The 23,767-nt window shown below is 33.8% G+C and overlaps 1 protein-coding gene across 2 annotated transcripts in view; it reads right to left on the reverse strand.

Annotated features, from left to right (window-relative positions):
• Positions 1-23,767, reverse strand: part of HBS1L (HBS1 like translational GTPase) — an 84,598-nt gene that overhangs the window by 44,255 nt on the left and 16,576 nt on the right. The window contains exons 4-5 of one of the 2 annotated variants that reach the window (XM_045188801.3): positions 21,714-21,908; positions 20,222-20,536 (exon numbers count right to left, since the gene is read on the reverse strand). In XM_045188801.3, the coding sequence (XP_045044736.2) occupies positions 20,222-20,536; positions 21,714-21,908 (510 nt within the window). The remainder of the gene's footprint in view (positions 1-20,221; positions 20,537-21,713; positions 21,909-23,767) is intronic. The other variant, XM_024551886.3, reaches the window with a different exon arrangement.

The following is a 23,767-nucleotide window of genomic DNA, read 5'->3' on the forward strand; positions in this document are numbered from 1 at the left end:
TCTCAGGTCTTTACATTTTTCAAGTTAAACCATAACATGTTCTTGGCACTGAGGACACAAAGATGAGTAATCGTCTATTTTCTTTCAGGTAGCTTTCATTCTAGATGTGATGGACATGTAGATAGACAAGATGGAAAGAAAACACAGACGAGTAAGTAAGAGAATTTTGCAGAAGACTGCAAGTGCTATGATTGCAGCTGAGCAAGTACAAGAGCACAGAAAATGAGTAAGAGGGGACAGGCATTAATAGTGGTAATAAACGTTAGGGAGGCAAAAAAAAAAAAAGAGAGAGAGAGATCTAAATTCCTAGGACTCTAAATTAGATATGAATATAAAACACATTGGATTTGAGATTCTTTCAAGACAAACAGTAGTAGGATAGAAACCTGGATAGTCAAGTGTGCAGAGCACAAGTGAGAGCACTATTAACACATAAAGCAACTGAAGACCTTGGAATGGATGAGCGCGCCTACAGAAGATGAAAGGTGAGAAGCCAGCCAGTGAAGGATTCTAAGAGGCAGGCAGAAAATTTTCCTTTTACAAGGGAGGTAAAGTTTACAAAGGAAGGGAAAATTTTCCTTCCTTTACAAGGAAGGTAGTCACATTCCTTGTAAAGTCCTTACATGAATTTAGATTTATAAGATCATGCCATTTTGTGGGCTGTATTTTTGTAAGAGGTCATTTGGTTCAACCCATTATTTACAGATGAAAATTTAAGTCAATCTCTAAAGATCACAAGCCTAATCAGGGAATTTTGCTCTTGCTTTCTCCAGGCTGCTTCCAAGGCACCCACCGCCCCCTTTCCACTCCGTTTCTGGTTGTGCCTCCTCATGGAACTGATTTTCCCCCAAGATGACTGAACCAGGTTTATTTTGAAGTTAAATGTACATAGAAACTACCAGATTAAGTACCTCCCTAAAATGCTCTGTCCTGATTATGATTTTGTGATTTTGGTGAGCCTCATAATTATCACTTCAGACACTTCTGATAATAGTGAATAATAAAATCAATAATCCTGATTTGGTTTAATATTTGCATTTCAAAATCTCCTAAGATTATATGTAGTTAGAGCCTAGCAGTTAAACCATTCTCTGCTTAATAAAGTTTCTAATACAATTTAAATTTCTGATAGGAAACCAGAAAGCTACCCTACCATTCCTAATAAACACTTGCACACTATCTTCATACCTTTTGCTTATGCTGGTTTTAGGTGGGGAATGCATCTGCCATTAATTCTATCAGTTTCCGGTCACACATAAACTCAAATTCTTGAAAATGATAACGCCAGTCCAAAAATGATATGACTTGAAATCAGAAACCTTTATTGTATATCCTCACGTAGGATGTTTTCTGTCTGTATCATAAAACATCAACATAAAGAATGTGCCTTACCTCTCCAACTAATCTATGAAAACAGAAGGGTACTTTTGATATTTTCCATAATATATAACCCAGTGCCACGCACATATTGGTCACTCAAACATTTGATAACATTACATAATTTTATATATGAAAAAAAGGTAATATATTCTCTAAGCCAGTGATTCTCAGCTTGGGAGATCAAAAAAATAAATAAATAAAGACACCCTTGCCTCTGTCCCTTTGAAAATCATTGTTACTGGCAGATACTAATGTTGACAAGAAAGTGTTATATCTCTCAAGTGTCCTGGGAGAGAAAAAAAATGATTGGGAATGACTTAGCTGGTATAAAACTAGTATTACAGATGAAGAGGTGAGGTTTGTATACGCTATACAACTTGTCAAACCCAGCTTAGCATTCTTTGCAAATTGTTAACTACCTAGCACTGGATGACTGGTTTTAAGTTCATAACTAAAAAGACATTTAAAGATCTGCCACAAATCAGGAAATTAGTTCAGATGACCTTTTAAGATTCCTGTTCTCATAATCTTATTTTTTTTAAATAACTATTTAACCTATTCAGTGAGAATCTCTTCCCCCTACACACACATGCATCATTAATCACTAAATGACATCAACTGAAATTTTTTTGAAAATTTAATAGTAGGTTTGAAAATCAAATAGGTTATTAGCTAATGAAAACTGTTGTTGAAAACTAATATTCTTAAATCCAATCAAAAACAACCAAGGTTTGGGGGTTTTTTCATATAAAATCTATAAATAAACATAAGAGCTATTACTAAGGACAATTTTTAAAGGTAAGCTTTTTTATCTGACAGCATTAAGTAATTTCAAATTTGAACAATACCAATAAAGATGTGAAAATACTAGTTCAGAACACTAGTTTTTATTTTAAATTAAAAATACTTTCTATTATTTCTTAATCAAAGTTATAAAAGTATTCTCAGAATCAAAATGGGACCTAAAAAAAATGATTCCACATTTAAAAATGTGTGTGCAGACTGGCAGATAAGAGGAATATACATAGATATAAATAAAAAGAAGAAATATATAGGATATAAAATTGTCTGTGTAATAATTATATGTAAAAACCTTAACAAAAAAGAATAAAAATGCATCAAAAAAAAGGAAAGAAAATATGGCAAAACATAAGACTGTTGTCTTTGGGTAAGAAAATCATGAGCAACTGTTTCCCCTTTTTCTACAGCAAGAATGTATTACCTTGACATTGAGGAAAATAGTAAGTTAATAGCTGATTTGAAAGATTTCGAAGGCAGAAGCAATTTGTTGTATTTATATGGTTAGGAGAAATATTCAACATAAATTCACAATAAATTCTTAATGTAAAACAAATTCACAATTTAAAGTCATTCAGATCAAAACACCTTAAGCTTAAAAAACATTTTAGGTTATTTAGAAAAAGAAAAAAACAAGTTTTACAGCTAAGTTCACTTTATCAACCAATATTGTTCCTATAAATGTTTCAAATGCTAGTACATATTGGTGCAAAGAAAAGTAAGATTCAAAGAAATCACTGTTCAATTTTCAGTGAAAAATTACTTCAAAATATGAAATCTTTTCACTGAATCTGACTACACATTTAAATTCTAGTTATCAGATGTACATTCAGAAAGTATACCAACAGGCTACAGAGAATAAACCACTTCCTTCAATTATACAGATGCACTGTGATTTATAATTCAGTATGAATTATTTTTTCACTTTAAAACATCCTTTATTGCATAACTTGCCTCATCAAATCCATCATGCAGCATTAATCTCCACACACAGAAGAAAAATACCTTTTTATCCCAAAAGATTCATGGGGATCAGAGTTCAAATTTCTGTAACTGAACTAGCAAATTTTTTTAATTAATAAACTTTGGATGAACAGATTTCAACGTGTATATTAGACTACTCAAGGTAGTATGTACACAATTTATAATATAATACAGGCAATGAATTTATGATATTAGGACCATTCTAAATCAACAGAAATTCTTGCTACTTGAAGAGTTAAAGAATAAAGGCAATATTGTGTTACTAATCATTTTTCTTAAAAAAAGAGAAACCATTTACATCTTCTTACATCCTATTTGTAAATATTTAATGCTGAGATAAGAATTTTGTTAGACCAGAAAGAGGACAGCCTACAGATGTCTTTTTATTTTACAGAATGAAACTATGTAAATCAAAACCCTTCAAAAAATACTAGACAAATACATCAGTGTTCCTTGCCATGCTTCCTTTGACCTTCTGTTTCACTTATTATAAACTCTCCTGAGAGATCTCATCTATATCCTTCCCACCTGGAATTATCTACCTTTAAGCATCTACCTAACAAATCATGTTAATCCTTCATGTCTTCCCTTTAGGCATGATGTTATTATGGGCAAAGCAAAGAATGTATATTTGAGAAATAACCTACTCAACAATTCAAAGTAATCTAACTTTAACGAGCTCCTACTATGTGTCAAGAAATGCTAAATTGGCTTTATATATATTTCATTTAACATCACAACTACCCTAAAAAGTAAAAACTGTTATTATCCTCATTTTACAAATGAGCAAACTGTGACACAAGGTGTTAAGTCATTTGCCAAGTGGTTCAGCTGGGATATAAATCCCAGAAACTACGCAACTACCAGTGCTCTTCCAAATTACTGTGGGAACTAGCAGTGAGAATCAGCAACTTCTAGTCATAAAACCAGAAAAACACTGAATATTTGGGACAGAGGAAAAAGTACAGGGGAAACAGAGGTCTCATAGTCTGCATATGAGCTAAAATAAGAAAAAAAATTTACTAGAACGTTGAAAATTTTAAGACAGGGGTCCAACTAGCAACAAATGATAAAAATTAAACTGCATTAATCAAATCTAAAAAGTATTAAATTTCACTATCTCATTACTTAGATGTCACTTACACTGTTACTTTAGTGACTATAAAATACACACACATGCATACAAAGGCCTACACAGATTCAATCTAATCCTTATCTCAACCTAGTTCCGAACTTCCTTCCTAAATTCTGCCTTTGGGATTTCCAAGGGCATGATCTTAAAGACAGGGAGAGGCTACTGTACTTGAATAATCCTAAACATACTTAAGCTTCAAAAAGATAGACTGTAAATCACACAATATCTCTAGACATCATGTTGAATTCATATATGGGACCAAGAGCCATTCCTAAACAGTTTAAAACTTGGTAACATCCAGTATTATTTTATTTACAGAAATAACTCCGTAATAATGAATGTAATGAATTTCAAAGCAATTAATAAAATGAAGGAAAGGGAAACTAACAAGGCTTTAAGAGACTACTATATGGTAGATGCTAGGTTAAAGGAAAAATCACCATAAACTTTGAAGTAAAAATAAAAAAACTTTGAAGTATACATTATTGCTATTTTGAAAAAAATGCACAAATGTAGAAAAGTGTCTACTGAAGCATTTTTTGTAATAAGAAATTGAAAAACTTAGGTTCCTATAATAAGTGGTTAAATGGAGTAATAGAATGAAGTACTAAGAAACCTACAGTTACTGGCACACAAAAGAAAAGATCTATGCGTGGTTGCTAGGGACTGGAGAAGGGGTAACTGGAGAGCTGTTGAATGACTATAGTTTCAGTTTGCAAGATGAAAAAGTTCTAGAGACCAGTTGCACAACAATGTCAATGTACTTAAGATTGCCAAACTACACGCTTAAAAATGGTTAACATGGTAAAATATATGCTTTGTGTGTTTTACAATTAAAATAAAATTTCACCAAGTTCTTAAAAAAAGGTATGTCAGTACTTCTATAACATGTGATTGTTTAAAGAGATTTAAAAAGTAAAGTGTGTCCTCATATTTTTAAAAAAGAACTTACATTCCTTATATGCAGAAACACATGCAAAGTATTAATGAGGGCAGGGCTTTGACATTAGAAGCATCTTATTTTGAATGTTGGTTCCACTTACTATTCTGAAGCCTTTGACAAGATGTTTACCCATTTTTGAGCTTGAGAGCCTTCAACTTTAAAACTAGGATAAAAATAATCTTTACTCTAAATGGTTATTGTGATTATCTCATTTAAGATATAATAGTACAGTATTTTTTCTACTGCTGGCTCATTTGAGTTTTCTAGTTTTACTCAATACACATAAACTCAAAAATAGAAAAATATTACTTATTGAAGCATCTGCCTAAAAATGGCAGCATGCCAGCAACTTTTAAAAAATACATTACTCAGGATTTTAAGTCAAAAAGAACTGTTGCTTAAGTAAGGAATCACAGACTAAAAACCAATTTAAAATTAAATAACCTAGAAAAGGACTTCATTTCCTAGAACTGTTAATTTGCAAATATTTAGAAACTGATACCCATTCTCTATATATGAATGTCAAAGTCTCCTAAGTAAGACTAGCAGAAAAAAATATACTTGAAAGTAAGTCTTAAATACCTCACTAATCATAAAGCTGGTTTCCCTAACAGACCAGCTTTTATGATTCAGATACTTGTCCACAAAAACCAAATAAGGAAAAATTATTTACAATATAAAATTTTGTTACAGGTAATGTGCAATGAAATGGTTGTTGAAGTTCTAAAGAACTCAGTTTGAGTTACAATTTGTCTCTCAGTAGTCATAAGGAATAAGGCAAATTATTTATGAGCCTCAGTTTCTTTAATCTACCTTAATATGAGAATCATCTCATATTGACCAAACGAGATATATACAAAGCCTAACACACAGTTTACATTGAACATATTAATTCACTTCCCTTTCTTCCCTTGAGAGGTAGCAGCTCCCAGAACAGAATATTTTAAACATAGCTTCTAAAAAGAAACAGGTAACACGTTCAGAGAGAAAACACCTGTCTATATTTGGCACTGCTCTTAAACCAGACTTTGCCTCTGAAGGACTACTATAAAGCTCTAGGGGAAAGTCCGTGACTTACATCTATGTCCCCAATATCAACCACATTTTTCTGATAAAAAGAGAACATGTAATAAATGTTGGCTAAATTGAATTTTGTCCCACCCCTCCTTTCTATCCCTTGCTAAAATACTTACCAAACACTCAAAAAATATTAAAATTATTTATAATTGCCTTGCAATGAAATAAGAAAGTACACAGAAAAATGTTTAACCTGTTTATAATTTGTATGGTAAAAAAAAAAACCAAGATTAAAAGAAAACTGCATTTAACATTCATGCAATCCTTACATGGTTCTGGCTATTCATGAAGATAAGGTGTTTTGAGTCTGTAGCAAATTATTTTTAAATTAAGCAATTCATGTTTCAATTTTTCCAGTGTAGGTGTATATACAAAGAGAATCTTAAGACATATGAGAACATTCTGAACTAGTTTTTTTCACTCAAATAAACCACTTCCTTTCAAAAGCCCACATAATTTTAAAGCAGAAGCCAATTGATTCTGAAGTTTTCTGTACAAGTATAAAATTATTTTGAATGCTTGAACAAAATTAGTGATTGAAAATTTTTTCACCAATTTATCTAAGAAAAACATATTTAAAAGAGAACATCAAAAAGTTGTTAAATATGCCTACAAAAAAGGATTTACTAAAATGAAATGTATAAGTACATTACTGAAAAGTTCATATAGATTTAGAAGCATTCCTAACAGCCATATTAATATTTTTGTGATATAGACTTTCCAAATTAACCCCAGGATTTATTTCCAAGATAAGGATAAAATCTTGTAATACATTTGACCTGAGAAAGCAGTTACATCTCCTCCTAAAAATCTCTCTTCCATTAGTTCATCAGATAACCTCAAGGAAAGAGAACAATAAAGTAGAAAAAAAATGATCTTGTTGGAAGTGTTTACAATTCTGCTGTATCTTTAATTTCTTGCATCTTCTCTATAGAACAACCTGCCATCAACACTCAAAAATATCCGAGTCAACCCCTGAGTACAGATATATTACACATATACTCAAATAGTAGTATACAAATATACTATATGAAGTTTGTTTAGCAAACTATTGATACTACAAAACAAGAAAAACAATGCTAGCCAATAGCTGTATCTTCATTTTGTAAGATTAGGCTTTATTTTCTGAATGAAACTTTACTTGAAGGGAAAACCAGATGAAATTCAAAGGGAAAGGAAAATGATGCAAAATAGGTTTCTAAACATCACAAAGCAAACTAGTATTACTACGGCAAAACCTTTTCAAAAATAGATCAATTGTACAGTCCAGTATTAAAATATATTTCTCCAAAGCCCCAACACTAAAATAAACAACCAATTCTCTTAATGGTCTGATTAATATAAACATTTATTGGCTACTTTATTTGTGAGCAATGAGAATATCAATTTTAAGACCCTTAAACAATGTTAAATTTAAAATACACAATTCCTTTGACTTATCTGTAGACTATTTTTTCTTAATGCTTTTTAAAAATCAACTGGTTTTCAAAAAGAATCAAAATAAATCCTAGGTTAGAAAAAGGCTCAACAGCAATCAAAAGTAAAACCTCACTTCTCACAATATTCATTTTGTCGAAGCTATTTCTCTTTCAACTTATGTTGACTAATTATAAAATTTTACACCAAAACAGTATAAATTTTTATTTTTTTAACAATGAATGTCCCTTTCAAATAATAATTCTGTATATGTATTTCAAGCTCCCCAGTTTTTGTGGAATAACAAATGACACTCTATGTTACTCAGTTTTACAGTTTTGGGAGCGTTTTCCCTCTTGGGTGTTTTAAGTTGGAAAGGAAAATACCATCGGAAAACTGAAAGACTGTCCCACAATATTACTCCCTAAATATTTATTTGTTTAGGAGTCCATTCATATAAATGTATCAGAAAGTTATAAGATAACCCATTCTAAGTTTACTTGTATTTGCTATTGGTAACTTTCGATATTATTAACAAAATGAACCAAAATGTTTATCTAAGTTAGAGAGACATAATAACAGAATATATTACTTGAGAAATTACAGTTCTAATTTATTACCATGACAAAACGCTCATTTTTATACAAGTATTTAAGTTCTCATTTCAAAATCTAAAATTATAAAAATATTGAAACATTCTCTAAATGAGTAATTAAAGAAATTTTGCTTCTAGACCGTTCAGTAAAATGTCATGATATGGATAGTGGAGTCATTACACCTAAGCATTGAACCCTCTGGGACGAGGTCTGCCGTATCACACGTAGAGGTAGAAATTACAGGCCTCTCAAATCAATCTAGTTTCACTGGAGAAAAGGGGGTTTAATCTTACGAAGTATACTAGGGAAAAAATATCCAATTAAAGAGACAAAGTAAAGATGTTTCTATCCCATTTTTCTCCCAATAAAACACAGAGAGTGGCGGGGGACAGGGAGAGAACAAAAGAAAATGTGAATAGAATGTATTTGTTATATTATTTTGTTTGAAATTTCATAAATTAACTTTAAAATGAACAATGTAAAATATATTTAAGTTCAATTAAATGCTCCACACAGAAAACAGATTAGGTGTTATATACAATATGTAAACTCCCTAACCAATGATTTAAAACCAGCAGAACATATTATCCATTTAGGAGACAATCTTTGAGGGAAAAAATACATACAAGGTAATAAATCGAGAGAGAGAAAAAAAAGGTTGGCAAAAAGGGAAAGTAAAAAAAGACAGTATTTAAAATAAGAATGGAGATTTAACCACAATGTAGAAGAATCTTAAAGAAAAATAAGGCTGTTTTATTCCAAAACTATGCCTTTTGGGATACTGATTTTAAGCTGATTATTAGGAAACCAGACTCAGAAAGAACCACTGATCACCCTACTTTCCTACCTAAGAGAGTCAATGATAAGGCCCATTCCAAAAAAGGTCACTTTAGGATGCTAACCATCAGCCTAATTGAGTGTGAATGGAAGGGAGGGCTCCAGACAGGGTCCTGGCAGCAAGACCACTCTGTGTCACACTGAAGCAACCACCTGCCTGCCATGTGTGTCCTGCTATGTTCTTCTTCAGCACCCTGAAAACTGCCTATTTCCTCTGAAATCTCAGAACCCTGCTCCCCCTTCTGTTCAAGATAACATCTATACCTAATTTTACCTCACTGTCTTTGGAAATTTTCATGCTATGTGAATTCCCATGCACAGATATTAAAATCTGATTTTTCTCCTTTTAACCTGCTGCATGTCTTTGAATTATTAGCCCAGCTAGAACTTAAGAAGGTGGGAGGAAAAGTAATATTTTTAGCCCCATCTGTCAACCTGTATAAAATGCATGGTTTCCTAAGAAAATTAAAATTTCAGAACTGACCACAGAATACTGAGAATGATAAATCCTACCATGAAATATTTCAATGTCCTTTAAATTATTTAAGGAAAAGAAAAACTTTCTAAATGTTCAATAAAAGCATCACAAGAGAAACGAAAGCCAGAAAAAAAAAAACCATACACATACCTGCAAATTCATTTTATGAATAAAAATAATCTTAAATAAAATATTACCAATGGCAAGGAAAAAAAATCTGAGATGTCAATTTAAATTAAAATGACAGCACCGCGCAAGCTGGTACTTCTTCCTTGCGGACTTTGCTGGGCCTATCCCAGAATTAGCACCCCTCTACCATCTCCCATTCCCCTTGCCTACAGCTAACATAAATCCTTTCTGAATAACTTACATTGTTCCCCCAGCTACTGTATGTTTGAAAATGCTGGAAAACTCTGGGATGATGGACATGCTGTCTTCCCTACCTCAACAAGCTGCTGGTGATGTAGACTCCATGCCCCAAGAAAGGTCTTCTTTATTTGCTAGCAAGGGTCTAATAAAACTTTTTTAAAAGACTTTCAGCTGTGGAAGTTAAAAAAAAAATTATTTTTTACAACAAAAAAAATCTATCAAAAGACTAGCCCATCCTGACTAATCAGAATTGTTCCAATGTTCCAAGACTAGATAAATACTAGACAATCTATTAAAATAATAACAATGTTTAGTAGTGTAATGTCTAAAGCCTTTTGCATCTATGAAGACTATATCTTTTCCTCCAAAAATCTCTTGATAACATCAAACATCTCAGACTTCCAGCCAAGATTGAGGCGTAGGTAGGTACACTGTGAGTCCTAGCACAATCCAAAGGAGGACAACAAAAAACTTAAAAACAAAAAATAACCAGAACTGCCAGAAAATCAAACTGTATGGATGTCTGACAACCAAGGAGTTAAAGAAGAAACCTTCATCCAGACTGGTAGGAAGGGTGGAGACGGGCAGTTGGGTAGAGAGGACTTGTGGCAAGGCAGTGGCTGGCAGACTGGGTAGTCCCACATTTGCTTCTGGAAAAACTGGGAGGAATAACTGGGGAGCAAGACAGACCGTGCAACTCAGGGTTCCAGCGTGCGGAAATAAAGCCTCAAAACCTTTGGCTGTAAAAACCTGTGGGGGTTGCGGCAGTGGGAGAAACTCCCAGCCTCACAGGAGAGTCCATTGGAGGGACCCACAGGGTCCTAGAACATACACAAATTCATCTACCCAGGAATCAGCATCAGAAGGCCCAATTTGCTTGTGCGTAGCAGAGGAAGTGACTGAAAGCCTGCAGAGAGCTGAGAAAGCAGCATTGTTCCCTCTTAGACCACTCCCCCACATACAGCACCACAACACAGTGACATGGGTTGCCCTGTCCTCGTGAATACATAAGGCTCCTCCCCTTACTATGCAACAGGCATGCCCAGACAAAGAAATATGGCCCAAATGAAAGAACAGATCAAGCTCCAGAAAAAACAGAACTAAGCGATAAAGAGATAGCCAGCCTATCAGATGCACAGTTCAAAACACTGGTAATCAGGAGGCTCACAGAAATGGTTGAGTGTGGTCACAAAACAGAGGAAAAAGTGAAGGCTATACAAAGCAAAATAAAGGAAAATGCACAGGGAACCAACAGTGAAGGGAAGGAAACTGGGACTCAAATCAACAATTTGGAACAAAAGGAAGACATAAACATTCAACCAGAGCAGGATGAAGAAACAAGAATTCAAAAAAATGAGGAAAGGCTTAGGAACCTCCAGGACAACTTTAAACGTTCCAACATCTGAATCATGGGGGTGCCAGAAGAAGAAGAAGAAGAGCAAGAAATGGGAAACTAATCTGAAAAAATAATGAAGGAGAACTTCCCTAATCTGGCAAAGGAAATAGACTTCCAGGAGGTCCAAGAAGCTCAGAGAGTCCCAAAGAAGTTGCACCCAAGGAAGCACACTCCAAGGCATATCGCGATTACATTATCCGAGATTAAACATAAGGAGAGAATCTTAAAAGCAGCAAGAGAAAAGGAGACAGTTACCTACAAAGGAGTTCCCATAAGACTGTCAGCTGATTTCTCAAAAGAAACCTTACAGGCAAGAAGGGGCTGGAAAGAAGTATTCTAGGTCATGGAATACTTCTGGAAAGGCAAGGACCTACATCCAAGATTGCTCCATCTAGCAAAGCTATCATTTTAATGGAAGGGCAGATAAAGTGCTTCCCAGATAAGGTCAGGTTAAAGGAGTTCATCATCACCAAGCCCTTATTATAGGAAATGTTAAAGGGACTTGTCTAAGAAAAAGATGAAAAATATGAACAGTAAAATGACAACAAACACAACTATCAACAACCAAACCTAAAAAAACAAAACCAAAAATGAACTCAGCAAGCAACTAGAACCGGAACAGATTCACAGAAAAGGAGATCCCATGGAGGGGTTATCGGCAGAGAGGGGGAGGGAGGGGAATGGAGGAAAAGGTACGGGATATAAGCAGCATAAATGGTAGGTACAAAATAGACAGGGGAAAGTTAAAAATAGTATGGGAAATGGAGAAGCCCAAGAACTTACATGTATAACCCATGGACATGAACTAAGGTGGAGGAATGATGGTGGGGGCGACAACTGTAATGGCATAATCAGTAAAATATATTAAAAACATTAAACATCTCAATAAAAATTACAACTGCATATTTTTCAGTTACTTGACAAGCTCTTTCAAAAGCTCAAGTGCGTAAAAAAGATACGTGAGCTAACTTGCAAAAAAAGATTTTAAAAGAGAAAGCAAGATAGCCTACAAAATATTTAAAAATCTAACAGTACTAAAAAAAAAAACTACAGTAATCAAAAATGTGGTACTGGCATAGAACAAAACAAAGAAATAGAGTCCCCAAATAGACAAACAGATGAACAGAGAGGAATTCAGTATGTCAAAGATGGCATTTCAAATCAGGTTAAAAGAGAATGTGTAATTCAACAAAAGGTACTGTGAAAAATCCAGTTATTGAAAAGAAGGATGTTAGTAGAGAAACTGAGTTCCTAACTTACCCACTAATACCAGCTGGATCAAAGAGTCAAATATTTTAAAAATTAAAAAAATAAACCTATCATACATATTAGAAGAAAGAATTTTTCAAAAATTATCTTTTAGTGAAGCAGGAATTTGAAAGAAAAACCCATGAAAGATTGATAAATACAAATATATTAAAATTAACAATTTGTCTTCTAATGACTTTACAAAATGATACTCAGAAAAAGTATGTTCCATGCATATCACAACACACTAATTTACTTACCATTTAAATACATAAATCAAATATAAATGTATTAAATACACACATACATTCCTAAAAGTCATTATGAAATATAACCAGCAGAAAAATGGGCAAAGATCAGGAACAGTTCCAAGGAAAAGAAACACAAAGAATTTAAGTATATAATAAAGCAGTCAGCCTCATTCATTAAAGACATATAAGTAAATGAAAAAATGTTTCTAATTATCAGGTTGGCATAATATCAAAAAACAATAACCATATCTGTGAGAATGTGAACAGACACACTCATATACGCATGGGAAAGAAGTTAGGAAGTTAGTACTACCTCTATTAAGGACAATTAATGCAGTAGCTATTAAGAATTTCAAAGTACACACTTTCTGGCCTAGAAACTCAATTTCTAGAAATGCAGGATGTTTATCTTGGGGCCATAAGCAATAGCAACTAAGAACACTTAAAATGTTTATCAACAGTGCCTTTTAATGTACAAACGTCATGGAACTCTACACAGCTTTTAAAAACAATGAGATTGATCTCTGTATGCTGATAACAAAAAGACTTGCAAAATATTCTAAGTGATACAGATATAGAAGTGTCTGGTGTCCTCCCATTTGTGTAAAGATATATATGTACATTTATATATGTACAATATGCAAGTTTCTAGAAAAATGAAGAAACAATATGCTTACAGATTTATTTATAACTTCCTGTGGGGAACAAGACTGTGGAACTGTATTAGGAGTGACTCACTTTTTACTTTAAATCGTTTCCCACATTTATGTGGGCATATTCTAAGCTGGGGATACGGCAGTAAACACATAAAATTCTCGCCTTTGTAGAAATCACATAAAGGAGTGGGAAGCAGTGAGGAGACAGGTAATAAACCGAACAAGCACGTACACACACATGGCAGCCGATGTAAGTGTCGTATGGAACAACAGGAAAGGGACTACTTGTATGGGGCAGGTATGATTTTTACGTAGGGTGGTATTAGAAGAAATATAGTGAAATACAGTGCATGTGAAGGTTTCCCTGTGACAAGAAGGGGAGTAAAGTGATAAATAAACTACAGCCTAAACAGCAATTGGCCAAGGGAAGAAATAACAGTGGGGGAGGGAGGGGCAAAGCAGAGAAAACTCAGGTAGGTGTTCTTGGGTGGGTTTGGGAAGGGGGGCACACAAACAGAAACCAGTTCATAAAAAAAGGTCTTATAAAATAATTTAAAAGGTTTCTACATGGAAACAGAATTAACGCTATATTTTAGGGAGTATAAAATGTGTTTTGGAGGAAATAAACTGAGAAAAAACCAGTTAGATGTTTCAATAGCTTTGTCCAAAGCTAAGGTGCTTTATGAGAAGACAGTAATAAGGACAGAGTAGTAAGTCAAAAAACATACAGTAAATCTTCATTATTTGCAGATTCCAAATTAGCTAATTCACCCACTTGCTAAAATTTATAACCCCAAAGTCACCTGTGGCACTTTCACAGTCACTCACAGACAAGCGCAAGGAGCAAAATATTTGACATTCCCAGCGGAGGTTGAATAAGGCAGCACCCCATCTTCTTTCAGCTCTCATACTGCACAGAAGTGTCCTTTTCACGACCTGCTAGTGCCACATTTTTTGCATTGTGATTTTAGTTTGTAATTTTGCTGCTCAAAATGGCCTCCAAAGAGTCATGCTGAAGTGCTATTTAGTGTTCCCACGACAAGGCAGCTGTGACATGCCTTACAAATGCAAGATGTGTTAGATAAGCTTTGTTTGGGTAAGAGTTATAGTGCCACTGGCCATGAGTTCAGTGTTAATGAATCAATAACATATAAACAATATATATTAAATAAAGTGTCTTTAAATAAGTAGATAAAATAAGGTTATGTATTAAATTGGTTGATAAAAATATCATGACCAAAAAAAAAATCACAGGAACCTAACCTTCTCCTTCTCGTAGGAGCTATGGTTCAGTGTTCACACATTTCATTCAGTGTCTGCTAGTATATAACTTTATAAAATAGGTAACATACAACTGTATATGTATACACACATATTTACTTATTTGTAAAGCAAAAAGGACTGGTAATGAGTTATAAGAAGTAAATGAAAGTGAAATCAAAGATTATGTTAGCTTGGTTTCTGGCTTAAGCAACTGGACGAGGGTGATACTACTGATAAAGATGGGAAACAGGAGGTGGTGGCTGCTTGGATCAGGAAGGCAAAGACATCAGCTTTGAAGAGTGTAATGTTGTGTACCCCACACTGTAATAACTACAACTCTGTGTTTAAGTACTCAAATCCCCCACCCTTTGAGAGTTAAGAATCATCTCTCTGTTCATCTTGGTATATCTTCTGCAACTAAATGATGCTTTAAGTAATATAATATAAACAAGACATGTCAACACCAGAAATGTGCACTTTATCAATCCTGTTAACTTCCACTGCCACCTTTCCAAGTACATTACTCATGTTCACCATAACCTGTAACAGGCATTTCTATGTGAGCCCTAAAGAGTACAAATGCATACAATTTTACTTTTTTGAAGGCAAGAGTCTAAATGACAAATATCTTACAAGAATTCTGCATAACCAAGGAGTTTGTTTTTTAACTTGTTTACAGGAAAATAAAGCAGTACCTTCAGCATAAATTATTAATATATTCTGAAGTACCAAGCTTATATAAAAAATCCTAATGGATAAATTGTGGAATGATTTCACACTTGATTTAAGAAAACTTCAGAATTATCATTTATTGTACTGAAGCTTTTACAAAAATGTACACATATACTCAAAAAGTGACAAGTCTTTCTATACCCTAAAAATTATAATATACAACTGAGTTCTATGTAACTATAAAAAAAACCTAATAAAGATATTCAATCAATCCCTGTCCAGCCACTTGTCTCTTTTCCAAGGACTAATGGCCAAGGGTGGAAGGGACAGGGGTTACTCTTAATTCCACCCTCTGAATCACAAGACTGTGACACTTCCTTAATCAACAGGGCAAGTGCATACCATGTACCTGCCTGACAGACCAGTAGCCATGACAGAAAAAAAAATGGGAGCCATTTAAAAATGTGGTTTTTTTAATCTTTGTTTATATATGTAACAGAAACCATTTTGTAGGCTACTACAAAACTGATTTTATAACCAAATATTTATTTGTGTGATGTGAACACAAAACAGAAAACTTGATACATAGTTCTTCCTGAATATATAATTGTGTATTTGTTTATTTGCAGTGGTCTACATAGAGATTCAGGGTCACTTTAAAAGGTAAATAATCATACGAGAATCCATTATTTTTCTCCTTGTTTATCCTAACAGTGCTTCCCTTACATACAAAGAGAAGCACTGCATTATCTTTTGTGTGACAATTAGTTGCATGACCTCCCAATGAATACTAAAAATTAAATATATTAGACACTGGGAGTAGTTATTACTACTTCTATGATAAGAAAAAGCATGAAGGAAAAGTTCAGGAAAGAAGGATTCAAAGCCAAAAGGAGAAAAAGAGGTTACTTACAATGCCACTTTAGTAACTAAGAAATAAGAAAAAGGTAAAACAAAAAAAGGAGAAGTTAAGCAAAGTGTTCTGTACAGAGAAGTAAAACACTAGTTCTTGGCAATCAATGGTAAGAATCATAACCAAAGAAGCCAACCAAAGACTTTAGAATGAAAAAAGACAAAACATCTATGAACATCAGATCTTTTAAAAAATAACAACAAAAAAATTCAGAGTAAAATAGTAATTAAAAATTTTTTTATTTTGTATCACTTAGAATGTAATTACAATATTTCTATTCCTAAAGTAAAATATTAATGCATTTGATCATAATGCAAATAAAAATGGCTTTGCACCTCACATTTTATATTTGCACTGGAAAACAAACCCAAAACACTTAGCATATCTGAGCTCCCAAGACAGTGGTGGGGGCAGCAGTTGGTGCAGAATATGAACTTAGAGCAAGTGTTATCCCCAGGAGTATATCCATGAACAAGCAGCCACTTGTCTCTTTTCCAAGGACTAATGGCCAAGGGTAGAAGGGACAGGGGTTCCTCTTAATTCCACCCTCTGAATCGCAAGACTGTGACACTTCCTTAATCAACAGGGCAAGCGCACACTAGTGACAGACCAGTAGCCATGACAGAAAAAAAATAGGGAGACATTTAAAAATCGTTGCCTTCCCTATCATCCTGTAATACAGGACTTTTTCCCTTAAAATAATTTCATAAATGGTAGTTATAATCCTAATCAGCCAACAAAGGGAGATTTAGATTTAGTTCATGCTGGAAGATGTACTATGTGACTTAAAAAGTAATGTGTTTCCACTTGAAAAGTGGTTTGTTTAAAGGAAGGTATGACAGAGTTCAACTTCAGTATGGGTTAGGAAGTATTTGCGGATTCACGTGCAAAGTGGACCACATATAAGTGCTACTCAGGAGTAAGTCCTGAGGCAGCACTTACTCTATCAGGAATTACTGTCAGTTGCAAACCAACTCTTAGAACACAATTCACTTCTAAGTTGGAGACTGCCTATATATAAATCTAGGTACGAATCATATACTAAACATTCAAAATAACTAAGATGTTTCATCTAGAAAAACAAAATCAACAGTTGAAGTAATTGAAACTTTAAAATCAATCATAAAATATGTGATTTATATGACCTAAGCATCAGCATGATGTGCACTGAAATATTCAATTAAAAATAAAACCTGAAGACATCATAAGAAAGTATCTGGTCAAAAACAATAAAGACATAATGCTGGCTTAGGCTTTCCCCTCCAAACAGTGAATATAATGTAAGACTGGAATGTCATTCTGCAAATAAACAGAAAATAGAAATACAAAAAAAGTTTATCAAAAGTATAGTGAAGCAGCTGCCAGAGAAATGTATTTTTTTACTGGTAAAAGGCCAGCCATTTCTCTTTTCATTAAGAAATATTATTTTAGATACTATTTTTTTCCTCCAAGAAACACTATAATATCATTTCCTCTTATGTAAAGACCATAACTTCTATGTAGTAATTTTTGGGTACTCCTGATTACTAGAAAATATGAATTATAAATTCAAGTTGGCTAAATAATATTCTAAGGATCTGCAATTCCTTCCATTCTACTGATTTCTTTCTCTAATGCAGTAGTTCTCCAGTAGAAGTTGCACATCCGAATCCCATTGGGACTACTGTGAAAACACACATTCCCAAATGCCACCCTCAAAGACTGGGTGACCACGTCTCGGGGGAAGCCACAGTACTGAAAAATTCCCCCGGCGATTCTGATCGCTAGCATGAAGGAACATACTTGTTCTACAGACCAGAAGAGCTCTGACTCGGCTGCCACTGCTGAAACTTAGACTGTAGCACACACAGCGGTCAGGAGCAAAGAGGAAAACTCCACATTTCATTACTTACAGTAAAAAAGAGATATGATAAAATTATCTACTCAAAAAACATGCGGCCAGACTTGAAAACACTTTCTATAAATTTATTTTAAAGTATGCATTTAGGAAAAATGCTTTTGAAAAGGTATAAAAATAATTTCTGTATTAATCCAACTTCAGTATTTACATGGTCCCTTAAAGGATTTTCATTTTATTTTCATCAAAAATGTATTTCAACAACCTCCACAGTATTCTTCAAAGTCAGGAATTTAAAGATTTTTCCAATAGAAAATTTTTAGGATTCACCTACAGAAAACTAATGAAACTAGGGATGATATCATTAATATTTTAAAATGTAATTATGTCTCAGCTATGCTTATGTTTAGTGATTTTTAAAAATCTTCATCACTAAACTATAACAACACTAAATAGTAGCATTTCATTTAAGAATAAAGCACAAAAAATGTCTCATTGTAAAAAACTTCAATTCTTGAAACAAAAATACTGTGTCTGAGGTTTGATTTCACAATATCAAGTTTTCATATGCAATTTGTAAACACACACCCATTACAGGCTAGCAACTTAAATAAAGCCAGTTATCACTAAAAAAGATAGAGTAAAAACGAAATTTCAGTGCAAAAGTATGTATCAACTAAGTTTATCAACTGATTTAAGACTATTTTAATATAAAAATCACAACATAAATCCATGATATAAAGTCATCCTATAGAGACTTTAAATCACTTTACCATAAAAAGCTCTGTAACAGTTATCAAGTTTTCCTTTTGTTACTATTCTCTAGTAAAAACTTTCTTCTGATTAGCTTTTACAATGTCATCAGGAGATGCTGATTTGAAGTCAAATGGTGTTATTGCTATAAGAGGACTTATTTCTTTGTCTTTTATGTCTTTAACTTGTCTACTATACAGAAAAGTCTTATAAAGGTCAAGGGTGCGTCGCTTGCAGCCTTTCAATGGGTAACGAAGACACAGTGTTGAAGCAAAAGCTGAAGGTCTAGCAGCGAGGGCTTTGGTCCAAGACAAAGAAAAAGGTGGTTTCCTAGCCAGCGAGCCTTTCTTGTTTTTCTTATTATCCTTAACAGAAATAGAATTTTTCCCTAGCTTTGAACTCAGAACTTGAGTTCCTGGTGCTGAAGCAATTGATTGGTCTACTACAGGTTTTAGAACAAAATCTGGGGTTTTTATAAGAATGCTAAGATCAATATTTGAATCTATTTCAGGTGACCTCGTTTCAGATAAACTGAGCTTAAAGGAATCTTTCTTAATCTGAGAGTTGTCTATATCAATTGTTTCTGCAATCAAATCAGAAAGTGACAAATTCTCAAAGTCTCTTGTAGGAGAAGTTTTACCAAACGCCAAAGATGACAGAGATCCTGTTAATTCTGATACTCCAGTTGAAGACTGACACCGATTTGCTAGTTGTGACAGCGGAAAGGATCCCAAACTTAGATCTGAGAAACTGGCAGATGGCTGGTTACAAAGATCAGATAAAGAACAGCATTGACTTGAATTGTTTTCTTTGTGGTCCTGAAACAGTTCAGCTAGAGATGAACTTCCACATTGAGGAAACTGAAAATTGTCATTTTTTAAAATGTAATTCTTCACACTTTGTTCAACTGAAGAAACATCTCCAATTTCAGTCATTTTATGATCATTTAAATTATCAAGAGCCATATTTTCCAGTGAGCTAGTTAAGAGCAAAGGATTATTTAAGCTTTCTAAACTGCTCTGTCCTGAAATGTTTTGCAAATCAGGTAGTGAATCATTTTCAACAAATAAAGAGTAATTTGGTGTTGTGTTCTTTATCACTAAGGATTTTAAATCTGGTATTCCTTTGAACACAGAATCATCTTTGGAAACACATTCAGATGCATGAGCACTTAACAAATCAGCATCTAGACTCTTTGAAATTAGACTTTCCAGATTACCTGTGGATGATAATCTGACCGATGGCTCACTTTTACAAGAATCTCTTGGCATATCATCAATTAGTTCAGCTAGTGACAGCTCTTTGGTTAACTTACATGATTCTAGTTTCTTTTCACTATTGAGCCTGTCAAGTTTCTTTTTTTTATGAAGTAAAAAATGACTTGGTACAAGTGAGGAATTATGATATAATCCATATTTTGCTACTGGGCCAGAAAAATCAAATGCTTTGCTACTGCAATCCAAATGGTTTACAGACTGAGGACAAGCGCTTTGAACATTATCAGCTGAAACTTCGGAGTAAGATACTAAGACTCCTTACCTTACAAGAGCCATTAATTTTCAGATGAATAGGTTCGCACATGCAGAAGACGGTCACAGCAACCAAAAGGAAACATGAAATGAGGCATTTAATTACTAAAAGCTTCTTTTGATTATGACATGAATAAAGTGATATTTGGTGATCATTTCATAAAAAATGAATACTCTAAAAATCAATAATAAAAGAATTTTACCTTCTTTTAACCATCTAAAGTGACCTTCATACTTTTTTCATTGATATATACAAATGTAAGTACCAAGTTAATCAATGCTCTAGTTTCCACAAAATGTTTAATGTAAAGTTATAACATACTTAAATTATAGTCAGGATTGTCTCAAAATCAAAATGTCTAAAAACCTAAGTTTAATTTCAGTATTTTTAATGTATTAAAAAAAAGCAAACACCACCCTGTAATTTAATTTCTACAATGATCTGGGATAAACTACTGATACACATGACATATTACAAACCCATTCTCACATTGGTCAGTTAAAAGTACATTCCCCTCAAATTTTTTAAAATTATAATAGAAAATAAAAACCACCCTTATTTCATGGTAGCAGACTGCATGTAACTTTTGGCAAAAATCTAGTCTTCAGCTTACAGCAAATACCAACCCAGTTAACAAGTCCTCAGGTTCCTACTAACAAATCTCATACCAAGGTCAACTAAATCCCAAATTTAACCCCAGATTCTACAAACTGAAAATTAAACATCTGGCTATAAAATGCAAGAGTAGTATAATTATGATATTTACAATATGTAAATATAAGTAAATTACATGTATAAGTACTATAAGCATAAAGGGATTTGTTGACATTGTTGGGCTATTAATTTCCATCACCTGGAGTTAAAGAACAACAATAATTTAGAAGCTCTCTAAGCTACTAACAAAAAGCAAAAGTGTCTTGTCTTGTTTTTAATAGGATTTTATTTCCCCTATATCCTGTTAGTTACAAAAACAAGCAGGGGGTGGGGGGTGGGGGAACAGGCTTTGATAGAGGGTCATGGACTCAGCTTAGAAATTTGCAAACTAGAAAATCAACTGATGATAATGTAGAGTTATTGTAACATGCAAAATTTTCTGCCCATTTTCCTTAACAGCTCAAGCAAATCAAAATCTCTTTTAATGTATTACTATAAAACAACTAAAAGAACAAGTAAAAGCATACCTTTTGCTATCTTTCCTGTAGGTATTGCTGCCTCACTGCTGACCTTCAAATTCTGCATTTTATCTTGTTCCAGAACCATTGACAAAGCCTTCTCCACATCAAACTCGTTCTTCAGAACTGCTTCCATCAGTATGTCATCTGGCACAGCATCTCCAAATACCTCTCTCATGTGATCAAGGCATGAATAAAGACGAGCTAGAAAAGACAATAATGAAAAGCTACACCAAATGGTGTCATGAAAAAAACCTGAATCTTCAAAACTGAACAAAGAATTTGAAACTATAATAGGATGTTCAACTCTTCTTTTTCCTCCATAACTTATATTTTTATCCACAACATACTGATATTCCTTTATCAAAGGAACAATTTCACTAATCAAGAAATAACTATAGTAAATGTCTCGTAAATAATACTAATGCTTGAAAAAATGTAAACTGTGTACAAGAGGGAACCCCCCTCAAAAAAATGGAATTTATTTATAAAAAATTGTGTATTTATTCCAACATGTTTAAACTTCAGTCATCCATTGGATGCAATACACCTATTGAGACCTTTTTTCCACTGCTCAAAACAGTTTTTGAACTCACCAATTTTGGTGCCTTTTAGTGCTTCTGCCATTTTTTTGTTTCACCTCTTCCACGTCAGCAAAACGTTTCCCTTTTAGGGCTTTTTTCATCCAGGGAAATAAAAAAAAGTCACTCAGGGCGAGACCAGGTGAATGGGCGGGGTGGTGCATGAGGGTCATGCCGTGGTCAAAAGACTGCCGAGCACTCAGAGTGGTGTGGGCAGATGCACTTGTAAAGCACCCACCATGAAATGGCCAAATGTGCTGAATCTTCAAAAAAAATTCACGGAAGCTGAATGCAGCCTCCAGCAAAAACACCAGCTGGTACATGAATACAGATGGGTTCCTAGAACACTCACCTGGAGGGGGAAGCCTGTACTACAAGGGGCCTGCCCTCCACAAGATAATTCCGGTTTTGGGGGGGTCTCCCCCTTGTATATTAGTATCTATTTTCAATGATGATGATGTTTGCACTGACTTTGTACATGTGTACAAAGGGAAGGGTAGGTGTGAAAGTATTTCTAGATATTGTGGAACCCAGTCAATCACTAAGTATATTTCTTAAAATTTATTAAATTATTATTACTTTAAGTTTTCCTTTAGGCTAGCTTCAGTTTTCCCGAGTCGACTAAAATCACCCTGAATAACTCTTTAAAAATGGGCAAGATAACCTAATATTAAAATGTCATAAAAATAAGGAAGTCCAGTAGATTAAGAGAATGGACATTCATTTTAAAAATAAGTATTTTAAATCTGAAAGTCTAATCTTTAAAAAATTTTTATTTTCTGATGACCATATTAATTATTTCTAAAAGGTAATTGCTAATAATATTCATTAATGATGTAAATTCCAGGAGAATTATATCCCTGGATCCTAAAACAGGACCTGGTAGAGGTCACTACTGAGTAAAAATGGATGAATGTATTAATTTTATTTGTATAGCATTTGACAGTTTTCAAAATAGTTTATATATTTTATAGTCCTCAAAATAACTCTATAACCTAGATATATCAGGCAAATTCTAATTCATAAGTATGACTGAATATCATGGAATTACACCCTACAATGAAAATGACCACTTTCTTTAAAAATTCAATCAAACACTACTGAAAAGTTTTAAACAGAACTGAGGTGTGCAGACTCCCTACTCCGTAAAACCATTTCATAAAATGTAACTTACGTTGCATTTTATATGCTTACATGTTGAACAGGAATCTACTGGCAATACCCTACCTTTGCTAAAAATAAAAACAGTACTTGATACTTTTTCCATTGCTTTCTTTTTAATTAGGCATGTGCCACATGGTCAACAATGAACCAATACACCATGGGGTCCCACAAGAGTATAATGGAGCAGAAAAATTCCTATCATTTAATGACATCACCTCTTAATGTCCTATGTAAGGATGTCTAACCCGTGGCCCCGCAGGCTACATGCAGCCCAGGATGGCTATGAATGCGGCACAACACAAAATAGTAAATTTACTT

Source organism: Desmodus rotundus, chromosome 11 (assembly GCF_022682495.2).
Source record: "Desmodus rotundus isolate HL8 chromosome 11, HLdesRot8A.1, whole genome shotgun sequence".
In the NCBI taxonomy this organism is placed as follows: Eukaryota; Metazoa; Chordata; class Mammalia; order Chiroptera; family Phyllostomidae; genus Desmodus; species Desmodus rotundus.